This window comes from Drosophila sechellia, chromosome X (genome assembly GCF_004382195.2).
Source record: "Drosophila sechellia strain sech25 chromosome X, ASM438219v1, whole genome shotgun sequence".
Taxonomy (NCBI): domain Eukaryota; kingdom Metazoa; phylum Arthropoda; class Insecta; order Diptera; family Drosophilidae; genus Drosophila; species Drosophila sechellia.
This window is the reverse complement of record NC_045954.1, coordinates 4,209,778-4,237,289: the sequence shown is the minus strand read 5'-3', so window position 1 is coordinate 4,237,289 and position 27,512 is coordinate 4,209,778. Positions and strand designations below refer to the sequence as shown.

Here is a 27,512-nt window from a genome sequence, read left to right as displayed (position 1 = left end):
GCCTAATTAACAAGTTGGCTTTTGGCGTCAGTCAGCAGGCAGTCAGGCAGCACGCCCAAGAAACAGCATCCCAAACAGTCGCAACATCCTCATGCAAAGCAGGAAGGAGGGGGCTGGCGGCAGCTACTACCACTGTAATACCACATGCATTATACCAGATACCATTTGGACTGGGGCGATGCGATGTTGCCCCCGAAAGCTTGTTACAGGACGGCGGCTAAGACGGCGCCTGTGCTGCCGCCGTCGCGTCGCCTCGTCCCAAGATGAATGTGTGTCGTTGTCAGGCCTTGTATTTTGTATGTAATTGGCTTGGCCAGCCTCTTTGCCTCTTTGCCTCCTTGCCCCCATGGCCCCCATTGCCCCCTTCCCTGCTGGCTTGCTTAAATAGATGCCTGGCCACTGTTGGCGTCACCTGTCGCCCACTGTCCAGTGTCCACACAGTGTACCGCACTGTGCCCGCCCCCCACCCCCCGCGCATTCGGCAACCAAAAAGCCAAAGACATTTGCAAATCTTTTGTTTCCCATGTCCGATCATTTCTCATATAGGCGAGCGGTCTCCAAAGCCGACGACAAGCGAAAACGACGACGACAAAGGAATACCGCAGGCGCCAGCCAGCCCAAAAAAAGGAAAAAAATAAAAAATCGAAAACCCGAGAGAAGTAAAACCAAAAAACGTAGCAAATAAAATAAAAGAGCCCCAGACAACGATGCAGACGACGAAGACGACGTTGAGGCCACCAGCGGCCAGTCAAAGTCGGTAGGGGGGATTTCGAAAGGGGGGTTTCAGCTGAGCACGAGCTTTTGTGAGCGCCACAGGACGAGGACGACGACAACCTCTTTGGGGCATTGTCTTCGTGGCGGAGGAGGAGCGACATTCAAATCTTAACTCGAAATCAACGGCGACCGTAGACGCTGGCTGCCCGATTCTCCGATTCTTCGGGCTTCTTCAGGCGGCCCCAAGCTCCAGGCCAAAACAAATTCGAACTGCCAAAATAATAAGCCGAGGTCCGCTGCATTTTTATGGCGTAGAGACAAATGCGTGGCTCTCTGTCTTCTGAAGGTCGCCACGTTGCTAACGCCAGTGTCTTTAGATTCTTCAGTGTCTTCTTCCCTTTTTTATATATATTCTTAAATATATTCTTTTTTCAGGCCGGTGGTCGCCGCTTCTGCGCTGGTGCTGCCATAAAATTTTTGAAACCAGCTCGAGAAAACAGCGAGGCTCTTTGGGACAGATAAGAAATTTTTGCTGAAAACTCGTGCGCCAAAGGAAGCGACAACCGACCGACCGGTTTCATACATACATATATATATATATATATATATATACACACACGCACATACAAATGTATTGATGGGGGCCCTGACTGCATAAAATTTGTTTGTGCCATCCTTGGATCCGGGGGCATACAAATTGGCTTAGGCAGCGTCTTTGGCTTTAAGTTGTTGGCTGTATGGCCGTGTGGCTGGATGGTTGGATGGTTGGCTGGCTGGCCGTCGGTAGCAGAGCGCAGTTTAGATGGCTATCAGTAAATAGAACACAAATGAAATTCATCGATAGAAATCGAAATCGCATCGGGGGCGGTTGGCCAAATCAAAAAATGGGAAAAGAGCGATGAAGGTTGTGTGAAGGGAGAGGGGAAATGGAGGAAAGGGCCTACGTTCTAGGTCTCAGCGTTGTCGTGGCGACCATGTGATGGGTACACATGTTGCTGGCACGACAAAAACAGCAGCCTGAGTTCTGACCTTTTGCCAGTCAGCCAGCCAGCCAACAACCAACAGGCAACAAGCAGCAGGCAACAGCCAACAGCCAGCAGACGACAAAACTACAAGCAGCGCAACACTTAGCCATTGAGCCACACAAAGGTGCTGCATGGTATGATGGTTCTAGGTGGCTCCACTTTTGGCGGGGTGGCCTATCAGGGAGCGAGCCAGCCGGGCGTCGTGAGCAGCGGGTGGCCGCCGCCCCAAATGGCCGCCGGTGGGAGGCAATGCAGAAACAAGCCGAAAGACTGGCTAAAAAAGACTCACTGGAAAGACAGATAGCTGCGACGGGGGATGGTTAAGCCGAAAGGCCTCGGGCACAACCAGAAGTTGCCACCGTCGTCACCAGATGGTAGCTGTCTCCTGTCGTCGAACAACACAGGCCAAGAAAATCCCCAATCAGAGTTCAGAGAAAGGTTCCATATTGGCAACAATGCGGGGAAAAGCGCGGAGCCAGGAACGGAAAAGCGAAAAGGGCCAAGAGGAAACCTATATAGAACCATTTCAAAGAGATGTTGATTGTACGGATTCTGCTTGCTGGGGAAATGCGTTTTTGATCTGCGTTCAATTGCTCGAAATCCTTTTTTGGTGGCCCAAAAGCAGCTCCTGAATATGAAAAAGGATGAAGCATTTTATGTTTAACAAATATTGCCTCTTCATTTTTCTAAAATGCACGGCTCAGTTACGAAACCTTTTTGTTTCACAGACATGCCGAACAAATCTATAATTTCGGATATTGTATAATTAATTGCCCCAAAGATTCAGATATCATTACAGGAACTCCTTCATTATCGGATTTTGGCGTTTAAGTAGCAGTGCGCATTAGTCCCCAGACACGATTTCAGTCAATTAATCAATAGGGAAGACAGCAGAAGAAGCAGCAGCAGTCTGGGAAGAACAATAGAAAGCCACTTGAAGCCTTTGGCGACACTCGAGCACACGCACACAAAGTCCAAAGACAAAGCCACAGTTACAAAGCAGAGGCGCAGACAGAGACACAGATGGAGATACAGATACAGATACAGATACTGAAACATAAACAGATTCAGATGAGTGTATAATCTGGCTCTAATGATGCTGAGGCTGAGCTGCTGCTGCTGATGATGATGATGACAAAAAGCCAAACAACCCAGCAGCAGCCCGGAGGTCTCAAATGGGCACCCTACTGTCGACAGCTACAGCTCCAGAGGGATAAGCGGGCCAAAAGGGGTTAATCTGTGGCCCGAACCTCAACCTCAACCTCAGCCTTAAACTCGGGCTGAGACTCCGGCTGTCCGCAGCTCATTCTCACATCATTAATTACAAAATTATTGGGTCTCCTCGTCGTGTGCGTTTCGCTTGGCGCTGGTTCAGGTAATATCCGAAATACACACAGGTGGATTGAATTCGATTGGATTTTAGCCGCAGGAACTGTAACAACAAACCGAAATTCAGCCCAACAGAGCCCAAGAGCTAAGCAAAATGTTAATTTTCAAATCTCCGTGGGAACTGAAATTAGTCGTTAACACACAGACACAGATACAGATGATACGCCAGAGATGCTACAAAGCAAAACCCAAAGATTTGGTTGTGGTTTTGACCTGCGGGCGGCCTACGCATATTAGCATTGTTGATTTTGAGCAGCTTAGCGAGCTGCTCTTGGGGGCACAACAGATCATCATCCAGTAGTTATTGATAGACGAACTTTCGAGATCAGCAGAATGAGAATAGTGCGTGCCAAGAAATTGTAAACTTCACTAGAGACTACAACTAAAATCCTTTCATGATATTAACATTTTAAGTATATCCGCTAGTAGGAGTAAGAGTTATGGTACCTTATACCCTTATATCAGCGTATATCGCTAACAATTTGCCATCCCAAATTTACCTCGACGTGTAATTTTTTCGCCGTGTGCACACGTATCTTTTGCATCTTCCCTGTCTATCAGGCATAATTGGGCCCTAACTGACTCACGGCCAGCACACCATGATTGGCTTAGTCCGAGAACCCAAGTCCGATGTCTGATGTTTGGGGCCTGAGTTAGTGGCAATTAAACGATTTCGGTTCGTGTGCTGTCTTCAGCTGTCTGGGCCTGCTGATGCTGCATGATTAATATGTTTTTGAGTAGTTCTTAGCCAAGGGCCACCATATCGGGCCAACAAGCCACGATTTTTGGATTTTTTCTGTTTCGATTTTTTTTTTTTTTTTTTTTTTTTTTGTTGGGGAGGGGTAACTAAAAACAAGAGGCAGGAAAAGCCAAGTCAGTTAGCCGGTTGACAAATCGTTTGTAAATGGCTGCCAGACAAAAGTGGAACACACGCACTCCACTTGGGTCGAAATTGTGGGGAGAGGGACCCACACCATCGCCACAACTTCAGAGCTGACCATCGAAATTATAGTGTTCCAAAAGTGTGCCTGGTCAGCAATCAAAAGTTCATCAAATATGTGTGCTACTCCGGGGATTCGTGAGGGTTGAATTTCTGTTGAATTTTGGAAAGAAGAATTCAAATACCATGGCTAGCACTTAGCAAAAGAATCTTTACATAAGTGAGGCGGTTAGAGGAGAATCAAATGTATCTTATTTATACGGTTTCCCAGAGATACGAGCCACATTTCCCTCATCCTGTGAGCAGCAATCGACGGCTCCAAACACAAATCGAACTCAGACAGCAAACAATCGACTGAGACCAGCTAATCCCCCAGTCCGACTTCAGGCTGCCAACACCTGTCACTCACTGGAATCATCCGGGTTAGCATTTACCCATTTATTTCATTTAGCCGCTTGGCCACTTGAAGAACTCGATTCGGCAAAAGGTAAATCGCATTCGCTCACAAATGGCCAAATCCCATTGAGTCGAGTTGCAGCTTTAAGAAATCCAATTAAATGCGAATTGAAAAAGTACCAGGGGCCTGTGACAATAAGCAGCCCAGATGGATGCTGAATGCGAAATCCCCATTGAATGTCTGCATAATAATGCCTAAATAATGAGCGAGTGAAGAGCGCGAAGCACTCCAAAGACATTAACGCACTTGAACCATGGGGAGAAATGCGAGGATATGGCCCGCCACTCGGCTAACGGAAATGTTTTTTTTTTACTTTTTTTTTCTTTACCCCCCTAATGAGCGCCAAAAAGGAAAGAGACAGCGGGCCGCGTTGGGCAGTGCAAAGGAGACAGCGCGAGAGAGAGAGTGAGAGAGAGCGACTGCTTTTGGGTGTTTGTCAAGTGCTGCAAGTACTCCACTGGGTCCACCCACCCACTGCACCTCACCCAACTCCACCCCATTGAATTCCGCGCTTTTTTCCGGGTGTCAGGTTAAGTGTGCGAGCGAAGCAGCAATGGCTGTTGGCAATTTGCATGCAGTGCAGCGAACAAATGAGCAGAATAAATTAAGACAAGGCGGGCAGAGCCTTAAATGTGCACTAACAAAAAGTTCGACATACGATTGCTAGTGTATATTGACACAAAAGCCAGAAAATGGTTTTCAATATTAGAGGAAATCCGTAAAAATTTGGATAAATAGTGTTGGAAAATGGATAGTTTCCTATGCATATTTTTACTAGTGGTTACACATATATTAAAACTTTAAGAATTATTATAGAAATAATAAAACATAAGACAAGAAGTTAAATATTTAAGCATGGCAGAGAGGCGTCCGAAGGATCTGTAGGATGCGAACTGAAGAAATGCAGCCCGAAAGCTGAAGAGGCAGCTGGCGAAGAAACTGGAGGAGGAGAATCCATGGCCGCTTGACAAAAGACACTCGAGGCCAACAAAAACGGCAAGGAGAAGGAAAATAAAGGAAAAACAACAACTGGGGGCATAAATAAAGATGACGAAGCTGGCCAGAACGAGAGGGAAGACGAAAAAGCGAAAGCAAAAGCAAAAAAAATGCCCAAAGGTGCTGAGGCGCCAGAAAGAGAGCGAGCGATTGCAATGGCTTTTTACCACAATGGCGGAAATGTGTGAATGAGGTGGCCGCCACTCGAGAGCCAGAAAGAGAGGGGTGCATGCGAAATGAAAGAGAGGGGCGACTATAATTAGCACAGTGCGCGCGTTTTATTTATTTTATTTTATTTTATTTATTTCTCTTCTTCGCTCTTCTTTTCGCTCAAGACGCACGCACTCACACTGGCAAACGCAAACAGCCCGGGCAATTAAACTAGGTACACTCCCCTTCGCAATTTGTCATCGCCTTGAGTGCATTTTAATCGTAAACGTAATAAAAAAAATATTTATATATAAATAATAAATAGCTATGGTGGCCCAAGGGTTAATTGCTAACCCACTTGGTCGATCGTCGCCCGCTTAATTACTGGAAAGCGCCCATTGCACCGCCGAACCCAAAGTCGAACTAAACCACTCAAACCACCTCGGCCAGTGGGTCAGGAATTGTTGACTTGCACAAATTGCTTTATAATCGTCATCAATAAATGAAGCCGGTCATTAGGCGGTCATATATGTATGTCCATATGTATGGACACTTGTATCACCATTGCCCCCAAAGCTCCCATCTTCAATCCTCCGACTCACAATAAGCTAAATTGTTGGGCAAATACAAAATCTATTCACGTGCCCAAAAAATATTTGTTTATTTGCTAGAGTACAGGGTGTTTTCGGTGCCTAGACACTTTTCAGCTAGGAGAGCTCTAGCAATTCAGCTTATTTCCGATTACAAAGTGCATGCCAAAGGAAGATCTTTCAGCCATGTTCGATATTTTAAAAAACATAAATTCTGATTGCAATTTCGTTGAGGTTGTTCTGTGTTGGGCATGGCATTGATTTCTGTATTTTTAGCAGTGATCGCATCGCATCGAAAAATTGATCGGACATTCCCGAGAGTGGCGTGACTCAGGTTCAGAATCAAAACGAATCAAATCGAATCAAAATCGGCGCCCGTCGGGAATGAAATCGGAATCAGAATAACCAATATCACCCCCCTCTCCGTTGAATTTTCGTTCGCTTTCGGTGGAAGCAGTGAATACGTGTCACAAATTATTAATAATCTATAATAAAAAGTATAATTTCATTTAATAATGAGACGCGTGTAGAAATCGTCAGGATCCTCAGGTTGAATTTTTCATTTAATAAATCATCGAAAAATGATGTTGCCGCCGCAGACGCATACTAATTTCCTTCTCCTTCTGGAGTTTAGTATTTATTTGTATTATTATTTTGTGTTTTTTTTTTTTTTCTTCGTGGTTGACCACGTTGCGCCCATTTTGTGGCGCCAGGGTAGACGTTACATGTGCCTCCTCCGCCTTTTCCACCTTTTTTTTCGTTTTTCGTTTTTGGTTGGTGCCTCATCGCTGGCAGTTAAATTTTTGTTGGTTTTCCAACGTGACGCCTGTCAGCTGGCGTTTTTCAGAGGGCCTCTATATAAATTGGTAAGAGCTATGTGGCCGAGACAATTAAATGCCTAATTTTGTGTTGAGCCCCCCGCCTTAACACCGCTAACCCGTGGCGTTTGTTTTTCCAAATAATTCATTAATATTTCTCTGTTTCTTTATACTGTTGTTTTTTTCTCCCTATTTTTTTTTTTTTTTTTGGTAATTATGACGGCCGGCGCTTGCCTGCCTGAGTTGCATGTGCAATGTATTTTTCGTTGGGCGTTTTGGGTGCCAATTTCATGCGCTTTTCTCGTTAAGAGCGATAATTTATCAACAAGCTGGAAAATGTGGTTAACGCCCGAGGGAGTGGAGAAAAAAAAGTGAGGAAAACATTAACTGCCAGCCAGACAGAAAGAAGTTTTTAATGCTTAAAGCTGTGATTTCTTTATCTCACATGCAAATAAGTGGTATTATTGATTGACAACGATAATATTTTATCTTTGGCTATCATAATATTTAGTTTAAAATGCTTGTTGTTTCACGTTTTAAAAGTCTTTAATTTCAATATTATTTTCTTTTCAGTTTTTAGTGGGCATTTTCGCTGGAGCGAAGAAACTGCGCCACAAGACAAAACGGGGTTATTATCTCCCTACTGTGCCGCTGCCACGCCCCCTGTGCAACGCCCTAGTATGGGCATATATAGTCATTCATCTATTTTCCACCAGGTAGTCAGGTAAATATTGCTCTACACAACGAAAAACATTTCAAGCAGAGAGTATTTAAATATTTTGTATATTCTTCACTAATTTAATTTATTATTGGGTTTACCTTTAGTCAAATTCCTTAAACCTGATATGTTAGTACACTCAAAGATTGCCTTTTCGAATAACTCCTAAACGTGGTGAAGTATTTTTTTCTGTGCATAGATCAGGGTTCGGTTCGCTTCAGTTCGGACTCACATCATCATCATCATCATCTGGCTGAGGTGCAACGATAACAATAATTGCCCACCATTTTCTAGGTTATTATTTCGTTATTGCTGTTGCTGCTGACCCGTATGTGTAAATTATCGGGGAGAAAATAATGAAATATAGTGCAATATATACATATATATATATAAGAAACGGCTTCGCTCCATTTGCCAGCGGCATCGCATCGATTGATTCAATTAATTATCCCAATAATGGCTTGTTCCCCCTCTGTTCTTATTTATCCTATTTTTTTGTTTTTTGTGCGTGTGCCTCGATCGAGTTTTCTCTATATTTTCTATACTGTTTTTTTTTTTCATTCACATATCGCCGTGGCTTCCTTTATGCAAATAAACACACTTATTCATAGATTTTGAAAATTGTTTTCCCAGTGATTGACGCTTTGACAGAGACAACTTAGTTGTCAACACGCAAGAATCATGTCCACAACGGAGTTGTGATATACCCCATATGTATGTTAGTAAGCTCATAGAACACAGAACCTTAACCATATTCAACTACAGCAACTATCAATCTATGACAACCACACCCCCCTTCCCCCAACACGCTTTTTTTCACAGGCGCCCCACGTTTATAATGAGAGACAACACAGAATTTGCGTGCAACATCAAAGTTGTTCTCGTTGTTGTCTGCATATTGGATGTTGTTAAAGTTGTTGCCATAATTGTTGTCATACTAACTATAGTTCTGTACGGTTAATGGCATGGCGACGATAAATCAGGCCAATAATCGAATCAAACAGGCAAGTGAAATTATAGGAGTGTCAATCTGGTTTATAACATCAACTAATATCTATCTGTTACTTGCGACTTATTCTGGTGCTTCTCAAAAACCATCTTTTCAACCGGCGTCTTTCTGGTTAATGACTTTCACTTGTCCGCAAGTCAAAGTGAAAGAATCTCCCAAAGCAAAGATAGATAAACGATGGTAAACAGAGGAAAAGAAGTGGATGGCTTTTTTGGGAATCTCGTCAACGTTGCGACTAAGTAAAGATCAACAAGGGGATCAAAGGTCGTCAGACGTTTTGGTATATTCATATATGTCAGTGGCGCCGCTAGAATATAAATATATTCAAAAGAAGAATTCTATGTGGTTTTATTGAAATATTTTAATTGTTTTCCAATGTCTTTCATTTGGCATTTTAACTCAAAAAATGATGCATTTTAAAGTCGAAGAGAAGCCATAGCAATGGGCAAATCTCTTTAAATATTCTCCCCACACAAAGACCAAGATAAAGGCCTGATATCTGATGACCTCAGAGATTATAAAGATTAGTCTTCAGGCGCCAGCAAAGGCAGCTTCCGTTTTCGTCCCACTCGAGTGTTGCAAGCTGTCTGAGTGCGCTATCTTTTCTAGTGGCTGCAGCAGGTGATTCTCTATATGAATCCGATTCGAAATGTGAATCTACAGCTTTCCAGACTTGCAGACAAGTCAAACAACACCAGAGATCACGGGCAAATATCTTAAATTCAAATGGAAACAAAGGCAAACAGACAACACGCAAACAAACAGATGAAAGATGCACGACAGACAGTCTGAGTTGGGAACAAACATTTGAATACCAATAGAGATTTACACAATGTGGTAGCATGTTTGAGGTGTTTAACTGTCACCTCAGACTTAGGCACTCCATAGATAACGCATCTGATGGCATAACGATCCCATTCCAAGCGATCTGATGGCGCTACTTCAGACAGAGAAGACATACACTTGAAGAAACTAAATAAATGATGTCTCAGTTTAATTTTTTAAGATTTTTTTTCGATGTCTTTTAAGGTGTGCAAACTTCTACGATCATTTTTTATATATTTTTATATAGTTTGAGATACTTTGAACCATTTTTCCCTTGTGTAAGAGGCACACTTCGGGGCAAAGTGCGTTTGTGAGTTGATAGTCGTTTAGAAATCTATTTGCCAGACAAATATTGCACTTCCTGTTCCCCGGCCCAATCCATTCCCCGCCCCTCTCCGCCTGTCTTTCGGGATGGAAATCTAAGTCAAGCTTGTCTATTTCCGTTGGCCTAATGGAAAAGCCAACGTGCCGCCCCCAAACACATTTGCTGTGATCTCCTTTTTGGCAACAATGGCCAAACAATGGCTGGCTTTGCTCGCCAGCTGGCGCTGCTCACTTGGATTGCTGTATGCTTGTGTGACTGAATGACAAGATACTGGGATGAAAATATACAAATTTTTTTGCTTTTTTTGATTTTGGGGGAAGAGAAGCAAGGGGTCTTAATCGCTCTGCACGCACACTTGCCGCACAATGGGATCCGGGGATCCTGAGCACAGCATGTGTGCATTGTCCTGGCATCATAAACTCGTCTTCAGCTGTCGTCGCGCGCCCTTAATTTCTAAGCATTTGTTTAGACATGCACCGCAGCGCAAGGAGACATAAAGAAATCCAGCATAATACATAATAATCAAAAAAAAGAAAAAAAGAAGAAGCCCAAAGATTGTGGTGACTGCACCGCGGGAGACGTGGCGTATGAGCAATCTCGAAAACCTCAAACTCAAAAGCGAACGAAGTGTACACTACATGCTTGTGGAAAGAAAGAGGAAAAAGTGGGCGTGGGTCTGGTTAATTATGTTGTTAGACAACGATCGAGGATCCCAGGTCAAAATGCGCCTTTTCACTACCCTTGCCCTAAGGATATTAGAATAGGATAATCTTGTTGCTGTTGCTCGCATAATCCTGCCATTCAGCAACATCCAACCGATCCGATACGATACGATACGGATACGATCCGATCCCATCAGCAAAATCGAATCGAAACGAGAAGAATCCAGGGGCGGGCCGCAACTAATCATCAAGGGGATTAACTGCCATTGAGAGGCCCATTGCTGACTTCTCTCCTTTGTGGCGCGATGTTAATGAGGGATTGGGCGAAGTAGGCAGTAGGTATCGGTTGCAGCCCTCTGAAATTATCAACGAATAGATATCCCACATAATTGGGTGCATTTATATCTATATATATATATCTTTTTTGAACAGCTGATTAGCATTTTATGAACAAAATGCATTGAAGTTTTAAGAAAATGGTTAATATTTGAGTAGCGCATCCTCTTAATTAATTTCCTCGCAGTTCTCGGGGCAGGCTTTCAAAATTTTCCTGCCTCTTATCTGTGCCAAGTGTTTTCCACAAATGCGGACAAGCAGAGATGTAGATAAGCCCAAAAATGCCAGGCCAAATCGAAATCTCACTCTGGCCAAGCCCATCGCAGTAAGGGTTAAGGGATTTAGCGGGGTTAACGGGGTTAGCCAGGTTAGAAGGCGCCTAGAACCCCCCTGGGGCATTAGCATATTACTCTTGGATCCGGATCCAAAAACCGGGGCTAACGTGACCAGCGGCACTTAAAGTCCTGCTTTTTCTTCCTTTTTTTCGGGTGTTTTGTCACAAATTTTGGAACATTTAGTTTAGGTTGCTGTGGTCGTCGGGCGTTGAAACTAATTAACATATTTAATGTTTTTGGCACGTTTGACTCCTGGGTTTGGCCCTGAACAAAAAAAAATGTCCTGGCGCCAGGCCTAGTTAAAATCTAATAAAAACCTGAGCATGCCTCATAAATTTCACCTCCCGCACCATATATACATATATATGTATTTTATATTTTATTTTATTTTCGAGAGGGGTTGGTTGAGCGCCTAATGGCGAACGCGCTTTTATGTTAAATTAAAACCGAGATCCGTCCACAGTCAGTTTTTTTTCGGTTTCCTTTTTTTTGGGGTGGTGGCACTACTAAAATGTTGAATGTACAACGAGGTGGCAAGTACGTTGTCGCTGAGGTGCGACAAAATATCGCAAATAAAAATTCCATTTTGTGTTTTGGAATTTTTTAATATTCAAATGAAGTCGCGCAAGGGAGACGAGAAATTTGTGCCTTTGAAGAGTTTGCCGAAGTAAGTTTCGTTTTTTTTTTTTTTCGCCTCGCGTATTCAAGGGCCTTAACGTCAGCACTTTAAATGAAGAGGTCCTGAAATAACTGAACGCTTGAAGAGCTTTGGGATTTCACAAGGACATCCTTAATCGTCGCATTTCACATACCATTTTATATATTTTATTTAATCAACTGCTAATACAATATTCAATTATAACAGTGGATTTAATACTTCACTTCCTCAATGCGATTACGTGCCTAATGAGAAGTTTACTTAAAGAGGAGCACTGAAATCTCGCCCAGCCTTTTAATGCTTAGTTCTCCAGGCTCAAAACGGAGTTAGGAGCACCTTAAAAATATGATTTTCCAATCACAAGCGCCAACTTAATCTGCGCTCCCATCCCACCTGGTTTTATTCCCATTCGCAAACCCATTACCATGCTCCAAACCGAGTTACGCCCTCCGGCAAATTGCGTGTGGCTTCCATCAGTTGAATGATTGATGGCTCAGACCAGTTTCTTCTCAAACAAAAAACAACTCAAAATAAAACAGAGAGGCACAAATAACCAGCTGTTGCAAAAAAAAAGAATAAAATAAAAAATCCACAACCGAGGAGAAAAAAGTTGGGCTGCTGTCGCCTTGCCGGTGTTATTGCTCCTTTCACTTGGCAAAACGGCGGAGAACAGCAGGCCTAATCTAGCTGATCGCCACTGATAGCCAGGCAATGATACCCTTTTGCTCTCGACCGGGACTGAGACTCTTGGGCACCGCATGATACGATATGGTCGCCCGATAGCGGTGGCATTAGGCATTAGATAAGAAATCAGGCATTTAAGTATATATGTATGTACATATAGATGGGCACAAAGGGCGGTTGTGGTTGCAACAGCAGCAGCAGCATTGTTATCATCCATCGTTAGGTAGGAAGCATCCTCATTAATGGCTTAGTAATTCGGGGGTTGCATTTCCAGGGGTTGCTTACCCTTACGCATGCAGCAAGAGATGCGAAAGACAGGAGCCTACCGATCGAAACCTATTAATTACAAGTATTTAAGATCTGATGTGAATTTAAAATGATGCTCACAGAACGCACAGCCTCATCGATTAACGGAAATAAAACTACTAACTAAATAAAGAAATATGCTTAAAATCTGCCACCCTCAGCATTGTGAGACTACACTCATAAAAGCACTTGATAATCATAAAAATAGTTATATCGATTCGCAGTGAGGTGATCAAGTTCGTTGCCAAGGTAGCCATGGGACATTAGACTTTGTCAGTGCCTAATTGGTGGCACAATGAGCATTCCATCAACTCCAATCCACTTCAATTGAAAGCAATTCAGTGCAGAGCCGCCCCACTCTACTTCAATATTATCCATCATCCTTTAGAGACCTTCGACCACACGAGCCAAGGATGGCAAGGATCTGTATCTGGATCTGAATCGGAGGCTGTCAACTTCAAAAGAGCCTTTCAAATTGTATTTTGGGCAACACCTAACTACCTGACCCCGGGATGGCCCTTAAAGAGCGCGTCTAAAGCAGACAAATTGGCCATATCCTATATCCCATCTACCTTATAACATATCCCATTGCCCATGCACACACACACACACACACTCACACACGTGCAGTTGCGGGCCGCCTTTGATTTTCTAAGCGAATTGTTTCAAGAAAACCACCAGAGAACGCTGCCCGAGATTGAGGTTGAAACGGCGTAGGTACAATACGGTTTATCCCAAGGATGGGCCAAAAGGACTCTCCAGTGTGTGTGAGTGTGTGTGCTTTGCGCCTCAATTAATTTGATTTGCGTCCGTGTTCGTGTCCGGAAATGGAACTCCACTTGAGTTTAGTTTGTCAACCCGTTCCGTTCAGTTCCTCACCTCGGACAGCATTTTTTTTTTTTCGTTGTTGTTGCTGTTGATTTTCGCTTCGTCTGCTCGGTTCGGCAATCCATGGGATGGGATGCTGAGGATTGGAAATACGTTTGCTGGGATGATGCTCCAGACCACTTTTCCATGGTTGAATGGGCACAGAAGATGGCCAACTATGCTTTGAACTATGGGGAAACTAATGGCAGCAGACATGTTTGCCCCAGCTCCGTACTTCACATCTTTTTCTCCCCCATTTTCAGCTTAGACGGCATAATTTCTGGACACTGTGAAAAATTTATGTGCATTTCTCTTTCGCTTGTTGAGGGATTTTCACCGAAACCAATAATGAAATAAAGCGGTTGGGGTGGCTAATTGGAGCAGAGAGTGTCCCAACTTGAACTGCAACAATTAAACGCATTAGGCGACACCTTCCTGCCGCCTGCAACCCACCCTCCCGTTGACCCACCCCCTTTGACCCTTTGGTGGTTCATTATACCTTATTAGGGTGGCTCTTTTGCGGCAACATGGCCGACTAGCACGCACATACGCTCACAGCACACAAGCATACATACATATACACACAATTTCAGCGAGTGCAAAGGGCGATTAAAAACGCGCGCGTTTTCTGCCGCCCGCTAAGTGCATTTCAATGTATGAAAAGCCGCTTCCGTTTCCGCAACGCTTTGGGGCACCTCATCCAAATGAATCGCTGGCTATATAGTATATGTACATATATGTATGTATGTATGTATGACAGAACAAAGGTGGGCCACAATTACGGAATTGCGGGTCTGAAGTTCTGAAGGCCTGCGACGTTGTTGTTTTGACACGCAGCCAGCGAGCAGCAGGCAGCACTGAAAGTAGACACAAGTACAACAGAAATCGCCCATATAAAATAACCCACCACCGCCCACATTGACCCCACAGCGACCGCAAAAAGTGTTAAATTATAGACTTTATAATAACGCTCAGGTCTCCGCGCTATCCCATGATTATATGATTATAACGCTTTTGAGAGCCCCAACAGCTGGCGACACACGGGGGTTGGTGTTGTTGTGTCCAGAAACTATCAAAGTTAAACAGCATTATCTTCGATATTTGAGTAAATAACATATTGATTTATGGCTGTTGTCTTACCCCGAGTGATTCGCCTTGGAAAGAAGTGACTTTATTTCCAAGAAAGTGTAGAATAAACTAGCTCTAGCTTTTGCTAGTCTATATACTTTGTTGGAAATACGATAAAGAATAGAGAATCTTAAGTTCGTCTGAATCGAATATAGTACAATTTCATGGCTAAGATCGAAAGCGAAACTCTCGAGACTATATTTCATTGAAATATTGACTGGAAATACCAATATATATTAAGAACGCACTGATTAAATAAATGCCCTACCGATTGGGACACCGATTCGGAATCGCTGGCCACACCACACGCAGCGTCGGCATTTGCCGTTTGAACTAAGCGAAATTAATGGCCAACACAGGCTACTTAGGCGGAGGCCCACGCACACCGCCGGACACGAGACACGGATTGTCCAATTGCCAGGGGATCGGCGGAGCGGTTGGAGTGGCTGCAGTGGGACGAGGAGTAGCCAGCCCTTATCCGCCGCTTGTTCGCTGTGCGATTTATGACTCGCCATGCAAAACGAGCCAAGAGATACTGGCATAAAGAAAGAAACGAAGGAAAAGGAGGCGGAGACATGACACAAGACTGCAGAACCACATGGCGCCCGCCCAAGATCATAATGATCGTGGAACGCAGGAGAAAGAGCGGGAAAGATATACATATATATATATATATATAAAGATATATAGTATATATATGTGTATATCGCAACGGGTGGGCACCACCGTCCGATCAATAAAAATGAAAATTTGCCCAGCAGTTGATGAAATTTACGCGATCGGCGTCGGCATAACTACAAAGTCAAAAGAAGCGCGCGAGCGCGGCCTTCAAATGGAAAAGTCCACCGACAATTTGCCTGGCGCCCCCCCCTCTACTTCCATTTACAGACCGCCTTTATGTAAGCCCCCGCCCCCCTTCAAGAATCGGCGATCCGATTCCCGAGCTTATCCATTCGCTTCATGCGTGTGAGAAGTTTTAGATAAGCCAGCCAGCCATGGAGTACTTACTGTATACTTCAAAGTGCAAACCCGAACGAAAACGAGTCGGATGCCATGCAAATTCGCAATGATAAGCACAAAAAAAAAATGAGGGGGGTTACTGCTGGAGATGATATTTGAAGTGCCGAGTGTTAGGCGCAGGCTCTTTGATATGGGGCCTAGATAAAGTTCGCTTTGATGTGCTAAAGTTCCGTTGAATCGTGGTACTGTTTTGCTTGCAAGCTTCATTGGCGAATGAGTTAATTACTTTTTAAGACAGGAAATTCAATGGAGGAGCTGGAGCTAAAGTGCGCACTTACTGTTAGAGAATTAAAAAGTCACACACACACTCGCAATTATCAAGAGAAAAATAACACTTAATTTTGGACTAATACCGCTACTAGGCGACGCTAGTTGAATTCCTTGGTATCGTTGAGTTTTGGATCGTGTTTATCTTAGTTGTAGGTGTGATTGTGGTGTATCTTAGATAACTAATGCGGTAAACAAAGAAGACGTACAGTACTTACAAATCCATGTTTATCACTAATATTGTTGGTCAATTTTAATTTGTGAAATGAAACAACTTTCTGCATCCATTGCTCACCCGTTGTGGGCGAATCTGGATGGATATACATGCGTTTTGGCATCTCGGGATCCGCTTTGCCAGCCACCATCCAGCGACTGTAATTACGTAACGATTATAACGATTATAGGATCCTCAATAGGATCTCTTCAAACTCACCTATTATGAAATTTATAACGATAATCGTCCGCCGCCACAATGTCCAGTAGCAAGATGTATTTAGCCTTGGCATCCAGTCCCGAAACACGAAATTTCATTTGCGGAAACATTTGTCTGCAACGAGTAAGAAGGAAAAAAAAGAATAAGGAGTTGAGCCAAATGAGGGATTAGAGATGGGTGTGTGCTACGGTCAGGATGGTCGAGAATATCAAAGGGGGGCTATGGTCATTTTCTCGGGCTAATCAAATAAAACATTAATCAGTGCGGCTTATAAAGCCAGAGACTCAAGACCACGTTCTGGTTCTCAGGGGCCCACCTTCGGGGCCAAGATGATCCGTCCGGCTAAGATCGCTGCTCTCCACCGCAGTCGCAGTCGCACTCGCACAATCATCATCATCATCATTATCAGATTCGGACTACGAGTTGCCCAAAAGCAAAAGCAAACAAAACCCCCAGACCAGTCGGGCTATCAAGTGGCGCCAAGCCACAAATTGTTTCGGCTTGACTCCGAACTGCAAACTCCAAGCTCGCAGCTCACCCGGCTCCCCCTGTTCGTCGACACTCCGATTCCCGCCGCTCGGATTCAAATTGGGCTAAAAAGAGAGGCAGAGTGCCAGGTTCCTCTTGGCCAGGTTGATTAGCCATGTTGGTGGCAATGTGCAAACTCGAAAATTACATGCCCCGGCCAAAAGGGGGAACACACACAGACGATTCCGTGGCGATGCGATGCGATGGGATGTCGTTGTCCCTCGGAAGAACCGAGCAATGGAGCAAACCAACAGCCCAGCCATTCCATCCACCCAAAAAGGAGTCCGGAGTTGAAGAGAAAGGGGCAGGAGCATCTACGCTGGCCAGAGGAGATCTCGCCCTGCACACACACGGGCATAAATATGAAAATTATAACTTTAAGTAGCAATCACTCAATCGCTGTTCGGGTTCAGGCTCAACACTGATGCACTGGGCGAAAAAATGGGTATTGGAAGCGATGTTTGCCACTAGGACTTTTCGTGTAGGTATAGATGTATCTTAATAGATTCTAGGAGACGCTTAGTTAAAGAAGATCGTGCATTTATCTGCCATGCCAAACGAAAGTATCTACATATATGTATTTTTTTTTTGCAGTGCCCAAGATTCAGGTTGAGGTTGGGACTCTCGCAGCGAGAGCGCCTCATGAATCAAATTTAACGAACGTCTTGTTCATGTTCACAGATCATCATCAGCTGCGACTGCATTTTGATAAAAACCAACAAACTTCGTGTGGGGATGGCTAGCGGGGGCTGGGGGCTGGCTCCTCGGATACCAAAGGCGTGGAAGGAGGGCTAACAAGCTGAGTGATGTCTGACTGACTGGACGGGACTGAAGACTGAGGTTTGGAGACTGAACCGATGGAGGAGGGCGAGCCCAGAACCGAGGATGTTTCTATTTGGCGGAGAGCGCACCCCCCTTTTCCAGGGAGGTGTGTGTGTGTGTGTGGTGGGGGAAGGGGGTGTCTGCCTGCCTTTTTCGACTGCAAATTATTTTTTATTTGCCAGGAACGAAGGCACGTCTGTCTGCCTTGCCTTGCTTTTGGCTTTTGGCTTGGACTCTTTTCTTTTTTTTTTTCTCTGCCTGGGCTTTTGTTTTTTTGAGAGTGAGTGTGTGTTGTCTTAACTGAATAGCTCGTTAACATTATTGAGCACTTGGCGCCAGTTGTTGGCAGCTTGTTATGGCCAGGGACCAGGGACCAGGCCAAGACCAAGACCAGAGACATGGCCCCAAGCGAGGCCGACTTTGGAGCCAGTTTCCTGGGCCCACACCACACGCCGTATTTCTGTGTTTTTTTTTTTTTTTTTGCAGCAGCAGCATCAGCAGCTTTTTCTCTTATTTTTTTGGACTGAAAAGCCTGGCTTGCTCGACAACAAAACGATTTGCTCTCGTTTGTGCTGGTTCCACAGGCTCTTTTGGCTCCGGAGACGCCAGACTTCAGACTTCTGGCCCAAAAGACCGAGACCGAAACCGAGATTTAGGTTCGTGCAAATCGTTACGTGTAAAACTTGCACCTTTTGACCAGAGCACCCAGCGTCGTTGTTTGTTTTTGCCACACACATTTTAACGGAGAGCCACCACGGCTAATTCAATTTCCCCCGGCCAAAAGTGTTGAAGGCAGTTGGCAACGCAAAACGCCAACGAGAAGGAGCCCATGAGCCCATAATTAAGCTTAATTAAGGCTCAGTGCGTTCCCTGCGTTTCTTTTATTTTTGTTTTCTTATTTTATTTATTTTTTTTTTGTTCTGCTGAGCTCTTGAGTGTTAAGGTGTCGCTCAGTTGTCCTCGTCAGGCCCACATAGGGGTTAATGGCTAATCAATTAGCCCGGCCCGAAAATAAAATGTTCAACGATTGAGTTGTAATTGGGTTGGGCTCCGAGCAAACAGGGAGCAAAAAACTGGTAACAGCCGAAATGAGAGATAAGTTATTAAGAAAAACTAAGAGTTAAGTCGAGTAAACGAAATGTTTTTGGCCATTACCAGAAATTTGTTAAAAATATCATTAATTAAGAGGATCAGAACAAAAAATTCTTTAAAATATAAACACCTATAATACCAATGAAAACATTAGTAAAGAAGTTGAGTTAATTCGATCGAAATGGCAATTATACCACGGTTGTTTTTTTGTTTGGAGAAGACACCTAGTTTTCAAGAATTCGTTGCTCATTTTTTTTTTGAACAAAACCGATCCTTCAACGCCGGTAAACTGAGTCCTATAGCCCACTTATCTAAATCTTGGCTGCTTGCGGTGGCCATGTAATCGATTAGCGATGCCATCAGCGGATCCGCAGGTGACATTTGTGTACCCAGAGATCTGCGTCCCATGTCCTGCGTCCTGCGTCCTGACCACTTTCCCGACCCTGCTGGCGTCTATTAACGCACCTGTGCCGCTCTCGACAGCAGGTGAGAGGTGAGGCAGCCGACCTGCCTTAGAAGCGTCAATGCATTATCAGATAGTCAATCAAACAGCAGCTCGAAAACACCAAAAGTAGAAAGAGCAGCCGAGGCAAAGAGGCTGCACTGGTGATGATATAGGGGGGAAAACACAAGAAGGAGGGACACCACTGGCAGCGAAAAAAAAAAAAAAAAAATATATATATATATATATAAATACAACAACAAAATAAGAACCAAGAGAGGTTGGCTTGCAAAACGCATTCGTGGGTTTTTGGCTCTCCTTTTTGTCAACAAGGCGCGGGGATTAAAGTAGCACCTGCAGTTGGCCCAAAGGGAACCGAAAATTGTTGGCAGTAGTGCGGGTACAGGGAAACCCTCGAGGAATAGTGGCTGGGGGGATCCGTTGACAGTTTGGCTTTGTGACAACAAAATTGCTGTCGGTTTTTTATTTTTTTTTATTTCGGAGTGCCTCCTTAATCTTTGTCAACACATTGCCAATAGATTTCCGATACGAGCTGAGAAAAGGGGTGCATATTCAACATAATCTTACATCATTTGCCTAGGGAACATCTGTCTTTTGGTTCGGTTGATTTATTTATTTGGCCACTTTTTGCATTGCATTTAATTTGAATTTTATTGAATGACAATGACAATTGCATGCAAATTGCTTGCGGAAAAGGGAATGTTTTTGCATTTTACAGATGTGCATCGTTTGGGTATTTGACAAATTTGTGAGGAACTGGCAACTTGCTAACTGGCCGGAGACAGAACAAGGACCAAAAGGCAGCTGCATCATAAACGTTAATTACCCCACACGCACACACGCACACACTCACGCACACACACACAGAAGAGTCGAAGGATCGGGCAAATTAGTTAAACCAATAAACTGACAGGCCCAGACTGACTGACCAAGTGGCTGGGCCATATATCAAGTCTATATAATAATAAAACAATTTATGAAGGCATAACCACGGCCCCAAGTCCTCGTAAACACGCTGCCCGTTTGTTTTAGCCTGTCAGTTAGTGGTAACGCCCACTCCCGTCTCGTTTTGGCCCGAAATGAATGGCCATGTCATTAAGATCGGAGGCCCCGAAACTCTGGGACCCCGAAACAGGATCACGGGGCAGGGCAACAGCAAGAGCACCATCCACCAGCAGAATAAGCAGTCAGTATAGGGGATAAAATTCTAAAAAAAAGAAAGATGTGTAGCTTGCATAGGGAAAACTATCGCCTGTATTCCTTATCGAAGGCCTGCTGACCCTGAGCATAAATCTGGCGCAATGAATAAATCAAATGTGGGAAATCGGGTGTAATTACAATTTGTTCGCTTCATTTTGGGAGAGCGTGAAACGAGCAAAGCCAATGCTGATGATATCAACCGAAACTGAACGAATTCAAATGCCCTAATAAACGAGCATACTTTATATGTATATAGATAATTGTTAAGCTGTACTATAAAAATAACTTTCATAGGAAGGTAATGTGGTAGGATGAACACTCATAAGGCCCACTGTACCATGTAATAGCATAGTTTTAGGTATGAAGCCCATAGTGGCAGATCATATCCCCGTTAGGAATAAGAATATTATTGTGATCTCGCTCTTACTTATAAGCTAGCATTAAGAGATAAGAATGTATACATAGCTCACTGAAAAACGCATACACACTTGAGAGAGCATAGAAAAAAGAGGAATAGGCGAGACGCGTCATTGGGTGGCGTGCGCTTGAAGAGTAAAGTTGAATAAAGGAATTGTGAGATTATTTAAAAGATATAGTGCGTATATTCATTTTTCGGCGTCCACAGTAAGGAGCTTGAAAAACAGTTAAATCATTATATAGGGTATACGAACTTTGGATAGCACTTGCATCACTTGGCGCATCCTTATCGAGGGTAGCGATTAGATTGTCGCGTTGTCAACGCGGCGACATTTCTAGCCTGATAAGGTGTATGAGCCCCCATGCTTGTGCTCCCATATATATATATTTCTTTTTTTTGGGGGAATCGAAAAAAAATAAAACATGGCTGAACCCGTTAACCTTGCCGTCGATTAGAATTCTCGCAGTCGCCGCCCCTCAATCTTTTTTTTTTTTGTATTTTTTTTTTATTTAGTCCCCCGATTATTAGCTGTTCACAGTTTCCGCGCCTGTTGTTCGACTTAATTGTTATGAATTGAAATGCAGTTGTCACGCAGATAAGCGGAAAGAAAAGACAAGGGTTCAGGGGTCGCGGGGTCAGGCTTTGAAAACTCGGATTTCAGCCACTCGGCGACTTTGGGTGTTGATTTATGTTGTCTGCGGCTGGGCCACATAAAAAACAGCCTCAACAAGTGGCGTTTTGACAAGTGCAGCGAAAACAACACTTTCCAATTAAGTGGGGGGAAATAAAAACATCAAAACAACTGATTTTTAAGCACGCGCTCTGTTATTTATTTATTTTCGTTCAAATAATCGAAAATTATACAAAGGTCTATTCTTTCTCTTTATGCAAATTGGAAGGGTTATGCAATAACTATATTATTAAAAGCGCGCGTTTAAGTAGCTAAAGTCGTTTACTGTGTATTTCAAGTGCGGACAGCGCCAATATGGATAATTATATATCTGTGTGTAGGAATACTACACAAACAAGGTCCACCCCTTGCTTTGGTTTATTCTTATTTGGCGTTGTCGCCGCTTTTGTTTGCCTGCCGCCTTTGTATTGTTTCTTTGTTTTTTATTTATATTTTTTGTTTGTTATAATTGCTCATAATTGCGGCTGTTGACACACATACACACACACTCGCACACGGAAATGCACACATGAATTTGCGCCATTTTTGCTGAAACACTTGGTTTTTTTTTTATTTTTCGTCGCCATCATTTTCGGTCAATTGACAGAGGAAAACGAAAACGCACACACACACACAAGCACACCCTTTTTATTTTATTTTATTTGCAAATTCTAACCTTGCAAATGCAGCCCCTCTCTTTCTTTGTGTAGCTACCCCTCTCTTTCCCTTGTTTCACCTGCTCTGCTTTTGGGCTGTTGCTGTCCCTGTTTCTCCACATGTGTCCCACGCTTTGGGGAAAAAGAGATGGCGCGACGCCCCCGCATCTTTTTCGCCTTTTCTTTTTCTTTTTTTTTTGTATTTGGTTTTATTATTATGTTTTTTTTTTCGTTGGTTTAATTTTCGTGTGTGTGCCTTGCTTTGTTATTTTAGCTTGGCTTGCTTTTATTTTGTATATTTTTTTCTGGACTGCCGGTCAGTTTTTTCGCTTGGTCCGCCCATTGGCCATCTCTCTTGCTCTCCAGCTCATTTGCATGCATGAAATGTTCTTAACCCTTTTTTTTTGTAATTTTGCTTTTGATTTGTCAGTATAGGAGTGTGCGTTTTTTATAAGCAACCCCCCTCCAGCTTATTTGCATTCATTTATTAATAATTTTCAGTTTCCTCTGGCTTTTAGCCTGTTTAATATGCACGCCGGCGGCTTCGTCAGTTGTGTGACTTTTCGCACAATAATCAAAGGCAGCAGCAACAACAATTGGCATAACAATTTAGCGGCAATTTTTATTTCATTTTCATTTGTCGCACATGCAACGCAGGCAAATCGGTTGAATAAAATATGATGCTACTGATTTGCATTTATAGAAAGATCAAAAACCGTTTACATATACTATATGCGACGAATGATTGATTTAGATTATAACATGCGATTATATTACATATGGAGAAGCCTAATCAATTCAATTATATACAGACAAAAATGTTAACTTTAAGTCCCAAATAGCAGTCAGATGCAATGGGTCACATTTTGCAAAGTTGAAATTGAAATCTCGTGGCGAATATTGTAGGCTCTTGTTTGCCTTAGCTCTTTTTGGGGCAAAGATCCCCGGCGACCCGCCACTAATTGGTTCAACCTCAATTAGGTTCTTGGCCCGTGTCTCAAGTTGGTTTTGGCCAAGATGCGATTTCACAGGCGACTATTACCCAAGTGGTAGCGCCAGTGACATTTGCAACAAGCCAGCTGGGAAATGGGGGCGGTGGCAAGAAAGTATCTCATAGATACACGGACGACCCCAAAGTTGGTGCTAAATTATTTATGGCCAAGTTTTAAATACATTTTGTCAGGGGGCGAACCAGAACCAGAGGAAGAGGAAGAGAGTTTGTCTTATATTTAATTAAATTGTGCGTCAAATGCTTTGCAGCTCGTTGGCCACGTTTTGTGGAGTGGTGGGTGGTTCGATGGGCGGTTCGGTGGGTGGTTCAGTGGGCGCGGCCCCCAGCTTTGGACTTCCTCTAATTTTTCCCTGTCAATGTTTGCCTGCCAAAGTGTAAGTAATTTATGCACATTTAGTGCTAGAGTGAGCTCAAAAGCGAGCAGATAAAGAAAGATGAGCTCAAGATGCTCCACTAGTGCGGAGTGGATTTAGAAGAGCCATCGAATGAAAGCTGACTGAGCTCATCTCCATCTCAAATTGTCGCAGTTGAAAGCCATTAAAGGGGCAGAACAAAATAAATAATAAGTAGGGATGCATATGATTATTTCCTTTACGAGTAGTTTCAACTGTCCAATTGCTTTATGGCAATCATAATTAATTGGCTATAAATAACCGGCTGGAAACCTATTTTTGTCAGCTGTGAAATATGATTTTAAAATAATAATAAATATTTCAGGTTCTGCACATGTAACGTACAGTAGTAATTTAATTGATTTAGTTAAAAAGCCGTAATTTATTAAAAAAAAAAAAAAAAAACACCAGTTCCCAACACACACAATTTAATTAAAAGATATTCTTATTTATAAGCCCTTCGAATTGCCACAGGGTGGTTCGTTTCCCCCCTTAACTTAATTTGATGTACAGTGAGTAATCGCTAAAACAAACAGTCTCGATGGCTGCCACGCCCCCTGCGCCCACGTTTAATGTCTAAATTATGGTGGTAGGCGCCATTAACGCGTTTCTGTTTGTTTGTTTGCATTGCTTTTCTCCCCTGTACAATACATAACCAAGATCCAGGCAGATCCTTCTTGAGTGGTTGGGATCACGATCACGACCAAGAAGATGATGATGATTCAGAAGGGGGAGTTTATGGTGGCGGTGGGGAGGGGGGTTGTTGCACACCGATGGCCATGTCGATGCACACATCCGCACATCCGTTTAAACAGCTCTGAAAACTGGGAAACGTGGAGGTTGCCTGGGATTGTTCCCTGCACTGAGCATAATATCTATACTATTAAATGTTTTCAAACTAATTTTCAACAGAGACCAAATTACATAGTAGTATTCTTTGAAAGATAGCAAGCCGAAGATGAAGGTATGAAAACACCAAATGTCTTTTGTATGCCTTTTTTCTCTGAGTGCCGAATGCATTGTTGCCTGGTTGCTGTGATTGTTGCCAAGTTGTTGGTTGAATTGTTGTAAGCTCGGTTTGAGGACGCGGACGCAGCTAATAACAGTCATCACACACGTCAGACACTCATAAATCCTCAAAGTCAACAAAGCGGAGGGCACGTAACGAGCCTAGGCTCGAGGTACCACGTTCCACGGGCTCCAGGCTCCAGGCTCCAGTGCTCCGGGTTCCCAGTTCCAGTTTCCAGTTTCTCAATGGGGAAGATTCAGATTCTAAACGAGCTGCGTTTAAATGTTGTTAACATAACCGACATGCGGTTGAAAGACAGGACAGCCCAAGGACCGGATTCTAATGTGTCCCACACACGGCGAACTCCAATCCCCATCATCATAATCTTCATCATGATGAAGACGGACAACATACTGCAACTTGTTCCAGCCCACAGGAGAAACACAAAAAAAACAACAACAAAATAAGAAGAGAGGGCCCCATTCATGGGTGGTGTGCACTGAGGTCCCAAACGCATGTTTATATAATTCTTATTTATGATCGAACAGCAATAAATTCGCATTCTCTCTCGTTGCCAGCCTTTGCGTTTTGTTTTGTTGGTTTTAAATAAATCAAATCAACACGATTCGCAGAAACCTCCTCCCAATCCTCCCCTGATAAGCCCAAAAAAAAAGAAATATAGGAAATATAAAGAACCCCGGGGGAAGAATCTCGGCAGAGAGATCTACTGTGTTCACCTGTTGAATTCTGTTGGGTTTCTTCTCGCAGCCGTGCGATTATTTTGCTTTCTGTTGCAGCAGAATCTCCTGTTGCTTGGGGCTTGTTCTTTTTCCAGAGATTTGGTAGCAAGTTGCAGTTGAAGCCAGCTGGCTCTGCCACAAAATCATATTTGATGAAGCAGCGTTTGAAGATTGTTGAATGGTTTCAGCGGCCCATCTTGATCTAATATTTCTAACCAACTTTATATCTAACCGCTTTGTTTTATAAATTTCTTTTTCACTCTTCGTGACTTTCAACCAGTGGAGACGCCTTAACTGCCTTTCTGAGATACCGATCTTGATCCAGAATGGGAATTCTTTTGGTTTTTGGTGGCGCTCCGTAGAACATTGCGTGTGCTGGTGTGTCAGTTGTGCTCAAGGACTCGATGAGACCCCGATGACCGATGGCTGTCATAAGGCCAAAAAAGGGACGATGGCCATACGCATATTTTTGCGGTCGCACGAAACACGACGAAGAACAAACAGAAACTTACAACTGCTGCCGTTTTTTTTTCATGTTTGCTCTTAGTTTCTTCAGAGCCCCTTTCTTCACCAGAGAAGAGAAGACGGCGGGGGGATTCTTTTCGTTTTTGCCCGGAGCCAGAGTCTACAAAAGGTGTTGACCAAACAACAACGGCAGCAACTGGCCAAAACACGAGGGGCAACTGGGTACACGCGTCTTAACAAGAACAACAACACCACCAGCATGGCTCAGCACCAAGAAGACGACCAGGAAGACCGAAGAGAGTGAGGAAGAGGAAGACGACGGCGCACAGAGAGAGCAAGTGGTTGGCCCGGCTGCGAAGCTGTTGAGCGCATAAAAAACGTTATAAATAACACGCTCAAGCATTTAACGCGCCAAACATGTGTTCCACTGTCCAATTTGTGGTCTGTTTACCTTTTGCCAATGGCCCTACGCTCCTTGAGAAGCCAGGGGCGCAACCTGCACTGAGGAGATCCAGCGAGATAGATGAGAAGTAGATGACCAGATAGGTTACCACTCGCCAGGAAAACTTACCCAAAATATGGGGAAACTAAAGCTCAACTCAACAACTTATCCAGCTGAATGATTAAGTCAAAGAAGGCAGGATAAGAAGTATCCAACTGAGGAGTCGAGTTATCTCGAAAAATCACTAGCAGCATTCTACGACAGTAAAGAAAACTGTATTTCTATAATGAACTCTAGACAACTATGGAGCACTTATAGGGCTCAAAATAAGGGCATTCTACTCATGTATAAAGTTAGATGAAGGGCCAAATACAGGGATCGGCAAAGGGCACAGAGAAGAGGAGGAAGCCAAAAAGCCCAGCGGCCTTTGATGATAATAAAATGCAGATACAAACGACACTGGACAAGTGGCCATATGAAGAAGACACGAAGGGAGAACCAAGAGACCGAAAAGGACTGAAAAACAAACAAAACCAAGCTGGGAGAAGCTGAGAGATGAGAGGTGAAATCAGGATGAGATCCGAGAACATAGGACAGAGGATGTGGCTTACCTGGCGCTATAGGTACGGATCAAACAAAGAAAGGCAAAAACAAACCCCCGAGGGTTGCGATCAGATCCCTTCAGGCAGCTGACCTTCTCCCCCTTTCTGGGCCCTGCCCATACTCATCTTCTTCCGCCTCCCTTTGTCTTCCCTTTATGTGCTATTTTGCTCGTTCGAATTTGTTCAGGCGCCGGCGCAGGGAAGCGGGAACAGGTTGAGTGAGAGGGATTTGACCAGCGGACCGAGAAAAAGAGAGAAGAGAACCGGAAGAGGGAGGAAAGCCCGGAGGGACCGGGGTCTTGCTAAATGGGGATTACCTACTATTGTGTGCGTTCGAGTCGGCCATCGA

At 43.7% G+C, this 27,512-nt stretch overlaps 1 protein-coding gene across 7 annotated transcripts in view; it reads right to left on the bottom strand.

Moving 5' to 3' along the window:
* The window catches only part of LOC6612505 (optomotor-blind protein), a 57,298-nt gene that overhangs the window by 17,125 nt on the left and 12,661 nt on the right, over positions 1-27,512 (bottom strand). For 4 of the 7 annotated variants that reach the window (XM_032724408.1, XM_032724410.1, XM_032724412.1 and 1 more), the window contains exons 2-3: positions 16,653-16,766; positions 16,429-16,591 (exon numbers count right to left, since the gene is read on the bottom strand). In XM_032724408.1, the coding sequence (XP_032580299.1) occupies positions 16,429-16,591; positions 16,653-16,766 (277 nt within the window). The remainder of the gene's footprint in view (positions 1-16,428; positions 16,592-16,652; positions 16,767-27,512) is intronic. The other 3 variants (XM_032724411.1, XM_032724415.1, XM_032724414.1) reach the window with 1 other exon arrangement.